This window comes from Cibotium barometz, chromosome 2, assembly GCF_041138505.1.
Source record: "Cibotium barometz isolate CiBa-2024 chromosome 2, ASM4113850v1, whole genome shotgun sequence".
Taxonomy (NCBI): domain Eukaryota; kingdom Viridiplantae; phylum Streptophyta; class Polypodiopsida; order Cyatheales; family Cibotiaceae; genus Cibotium; species Cibotium barometz.
This window is the reverse complement of record NC_141047.1, coordinates 48,744,660-48,749,511: the sequence shown is the minus strand read 5'-3', so window position 1 is coordinate 48,749,511 and position 4,852 is coordinate 48,744,660. Positions and strand designations below refer to the sequence as shown.

At 41.1% G+C, this 4,852-nt stretch overlaps 1 protein-coding gene across 1 annotated transcript; it reads left to right on the top strand.

Annotated features, from left to right (window-relative positions):
* Positions 1-1,143: 1,143 nt before the first annotated feature.
* On the top strand, positions 1,144-4,528 carry LOC147641174 (putative cytokinin riboside 5'-monophosphate phosphoribohydrolase LOGL10). Its single transcript, XM_086809900.1, has 7 exons — positions 1,144-1,484; positions 1,853-1,950; positions 2,078-2,108; positions 2,875-2,974; positions 3,705-3,775; positions 3,917-4,060; positions 4,202-4,528. The coding sequence occupies exons 1-7, from the start codon at positions 1,377-1,379 to the stop codon at positions 4,310-4,312; spliced, it is 663 nt and encodes a 220-aa protein (XP_086666026.1). The 5' UTR covers positions 1,144-1,376; the 3' UTR covers positions 4,313-4,528.
* The last annotated feature ends 324 nt before the right edge of the window (positions 4,529-4,852 follow it).

The window sequence follows — 4,852 nt, the reverse complement described above, 5'->3', positions numbered from 1 at the left end:
GGGCGCCCCACATGTATGGCCTGGGTTAGGCCACGTTACGAGGCTGGTGTGGTGGATGGTGGGCCAGGTGGGGCACGTTGGGAGGTGGTCACAACATTTGTCTGTCATTAATTTTCAGCAATAATTTAGTAACTCGAAATTCACGGCGATGCCATTGTAGCGCCACCACCATGATACCATAACACACACACACACGCCTAGCACCACCATCCTCCTCTTTAACACACACACACCATTCTTCTAGCACCACCACCATCCCCCTCTTGACACACACACACACACACACACCCTTCTAGCACCACCACCACCCCCCTCTTTACACACACACCCTTCTACCACCACCCCCTCTTAACACACACACATTCTTCTAGCACCACCATCCCCCTCTTAACACACTCTCTCTCTCTCTCTCTCTTCTAGCACCACCACCATCCCCCTCTCAACACACTTTCTCTCTTCTAACACCACATCTTAACACACACACACACTCTCTCTCTCTCTCTCTCTCTCTCTCTCCCCCTCTCTCTCTCTCTCTCTCTCTTTTCTAGCACCACCATCATTCCCCTCTTAACACACACACACACACACATTCTCCTAGCACCACCATCCCCCTCTTAACACACAGTTTTTTAAACCTCTTAAGACACTTTTTTTAGTAAAACCTCTTAAAACAAACACACACACACACACATATTCCTCTAGGTCCACTCCCCCCCCCCCCCCCCCATAAAACACACACACACACAGAGCTTGGCCTTTCGGAAGCTTCCCTCCACCCCCGCACAGGCACGCAGCTAGTGTATTTTCTCAAAAAGAGATACTTTTTGCGCCCCTCTTGCATGCACTATTTCTACATATCCCTCTCCATGCTAGCACCCCTTTATTGAACGTGATTGATTGATGATCTGATTGGGTGGATTTCACCATAGCTGACGCTGCAGTGGGGAGCAGCTACAAAAAGTAAGGAGAACATTGCATTTACCTCCTTTGGCATTATCTTTTTGGGCCATAATTATAATGTGGTTGCTGTTGCCGGGCCAGTACCCTACTATGTCCTGTGAAGGAAAAGGCGAGTACTGAAGATATGGATTGATCTGTACACTGGGCCGTATAATTATCCGGGCCCTGTACAATATCGTACACAGAGATTGCTGCGCATTGATTTATAAAGCCAGGTAGCTCTCCCTATAAAAGCAGCAGGCATCTCAATATCCCGCCCAGGCATGGCGCACTCCTCTCCAGTCCTGCCTTTTCAAGTGTAGCCTCCTGCAGCTTCTACTGTATTCCTTTACCTGCAGCTCATACTGTATTCCTTTACTCCTTCGACTCTACCGTATAATACTCTTTTCTCCACCCGGTTTGATATTACCATAGTTATGGATGCTAAAAGGTCTAAGTTCAGAAGGATCTGCGTCTTCTGTGGGAGCAGCAGCGGCAACAAACGAGTGTACAGCGATGCAGCGGTCGATTTAGGCAAGGAGCTGGTACGTAAATTATCTTCCTGTAATTATGCGCATGTATCTGTGCCGTATACGCATACGTAGTTTGATTGATCCAAGGCCAAGGTATATATTGTGCAATACTAGCTCATCTGAAATGGATGAAACCTGTGCAATATATCATCATATTCATCTCGTTTTGTGTACGCACATGCCTAATCTTGTTCTCACAAATCACAAATACTGTAATCTAGAATCGTAATTCTCACAAATACTGTAAGCATGTACGTTGGATTAATATGGCAGAACAGATATCGTACGGGTTCGGCTCATAGGGGCTTGTTGCTTAATCAGTTTAATCCTTATTGAATTGAATTGATTAGGACTAACACGTAGTAATTGCTGCGCTTTAGGTTGACAGGAAAATCAACCTGATCTATGGAGGAGGCAGTGTTGGCCTTATGGGCCTGGTTTCCAAAACGGTATATGACGGTGGACGCCATGTAGTGGGGTAATGCAAACTCGTATTTAGTCAGAGGTTACTTGATTGTACGTATTTGAGATATAAACACAGCTTTCACCCTAAAGATGGTTTTCTAAAATCACTAATGTGTGCTAAATGTGGTTTGTTTTGCCAGGGTGATTCCCAAGGCACTCATGCCTCACGAGGTAACATGGTCTTAATGAATTCTTAACATTTCTTTTTTGTTTGCGCCATTATCATTCTCTGAGTTAAATACCATGTTGACATGACCCTGGGCATATGTCTCACTTATATACCATGGTGACATGACCCCTTTATTGTGGGCAATAGCCCCAAAGAATAGACCTTTTTTTTGGGGGGGGGGGGGGGGGTGGGGGAACAATAGCCCAAGTAGGTGAAACAGTGTGTGTTATCCTTCAAAAAAAAAGACCATTGCTTAGAATTAAAGATAAGACCTCACCTACTCTTTTTTTTACCAAATATATATATATATTATATAAAAAAGAACCTCCATTAAGCAAGCTACACATTAAATCCCATCTATCATCTTGAGAGACAAAAGACCATTGCTTAGAATTAAAGATAAGACCTCACCTACTCTCTTTTTTTTACCAAAAATATATATATATTATATAAAAAAGAACCTCCATTAAGCAAGCTACACATTAAATCCCATCTATCATCTTGAGAGAGAAAAGAAGATTCATCCCTAGACAAGAAGGTCAAGCAAGCAAGTTACATCTTTATTGAGAATCTAGTAGGGACTAGATAAGACCTCTACTCCTAGTCTTACCCAGTGTTGCATCACTGGATGCGATGATGTCTATCACCACCAAAAATAGATCCATATAGTCTCAAAAGAAAAAAATGCAGCACACCACAACTGGCTCCTTGATTAACATCCACCAATACAAATGTCTTTTTCTAACTCTTTATTGTGTGCTAGTGCAGATTTGTGGTCAAACCCTTGGTGAAGTGAAGGTTGTCTCAGACATGCACCAACGCAAAGCAGAGATGGCACGTGAAGCAGATGCATTCATTGCACTACCAGGTATACATACCATATAGATTATAGACTATCTGTGTGGCCCGCCCATCAAAAAGGACTCAGCAGAGGGGAGTATATATAGTACAAAGGGCCTAAGTTAAAATTAGACCCAAGTAAAAATTTGTTTCACTTAGTCAAATATATATGATGTCCATTACATGCATGACCGCTTGGAAAATAATGCATGGCCCATTAATGCACATATAGTGCCATTAAAGGACATGATCATTGAAAACTAATACATGACACATCAAAAAAACACATAATGCCACACAATTGCCACTTGCATGTATGACCCTTTGAAAGTATTTATAACACTTGCATGCATTACCCCTCAAAGTATGTAACCACTTAGAAGTAGAAGTTTACTATGAATATGTAGGCCATTTTGAGAGAGAGAGAGAGAGAGAGAGAGAGAGAGTTAGGGTGTTTACATACTGAAGGACCTTGTTTCTCCCTTTTCTTGAGTGAGCAGGGAGATGGATGGGGGAGAGTCCATGTCCATGAGAATGGGTGGGGGAGATCTTTCCCTTTTGTAGGGATTCTCCCTCGTTTTTCCCCTTATCCAGGTGTGTGTAAAGACCCTTATTATGCATAACACAAGATTCACATTGACGGACTGTTCTTGTGAACTTACAAAGTATAAAGTTTCATTACAAGAATCAAATCCATGGTAATAATATATATGCCTTCAAAAGCAGCATTTAGAATGACCAAAATTTCAAATGGGCAGGTGGCTATGGAACCTTAGAAGAACTGTTGGAGATGACGACTTGGGCTCAACTTGGGATTCATAATAAGCCGGTAATATGAGATTTTAGATACATTATGATCTAGGCTAAGTTTGAATTAGATTAATCCACAGGGAGCTGATATAATATGGCGTGACAATCGATTTGAAGTGTTGGGTCAACAAGTTGATGAAGGACCATGAATTACTTGCAGGTGGGGTTATTGAATGTTGATGGATACTACAATACATTGCTAGCATTATTTGATAAGGCAGTGGAGGAAGAGTTTATAAACCCTAGAGCCAGGTGTATTGTGGTCTCAGCTCCCACTGCAAAGGAACTGATACGTAAAATGGAGGTAATTTAAGTTTCACGGGTTCAATGAATCGCCTCGATTTTGTGGCTTAATTAAATTACAGTGCAGCATGAAGAGGGATTTAAAACCTTAAAGGCTAATTAAAGAAGGCCATTTATTTAATGTGGGTTGGTTTAATCACAGGAATATGTTCCCCTCCAATATGATTCTAGGGTTCCAACTTGGGAAAGACCGCAGCTTGCTTACTCTACCTCTACTACAGCTGCGCCTGCAGCGGCTAATTACAAAAGGTGAATGAATTATGGTTGGGATTATATATAATCACAGCTTCTACATTTTATAGTACAACTTCCATCAACATGACTCTCTAGAGAGGGCATGTGTTACATATATATATATCTCTGCACTTATTGACTCGCGATGTACATCTTTGCTCTAAGATTTTGATATTTTAGAAGGTCGACAATTTGTGACCTAGTAGAAGGGAATAAACAAGGCAATGGTTTGCTATATTAGAATTTGGAACAAATTCAAGCTCCTTTTAAACGAACACAGGATCCTTTTAAATGAATTAATGTATTTTAGCTTCCTTTTTTAACTTCTCCAATTGAAATTCAAAAGCTCTTTTTCTTCCTTCTCTTTTTTGAGATCTCTCATTGTGTTTACTATAGAGTTTCACTTTCTTGATGTTTCAGGCTCCTTTTAATTGAATTAATGTCTTTTAGCTTCCTCTTTTTAACTTCTCTAATTGAAATTCAAAAGCTCTTTTTCTACCTTCTCATTTTTGAGATGTCTCATTGTGCTTACCATAGAGCTTCACTTTCTTGATGTCTC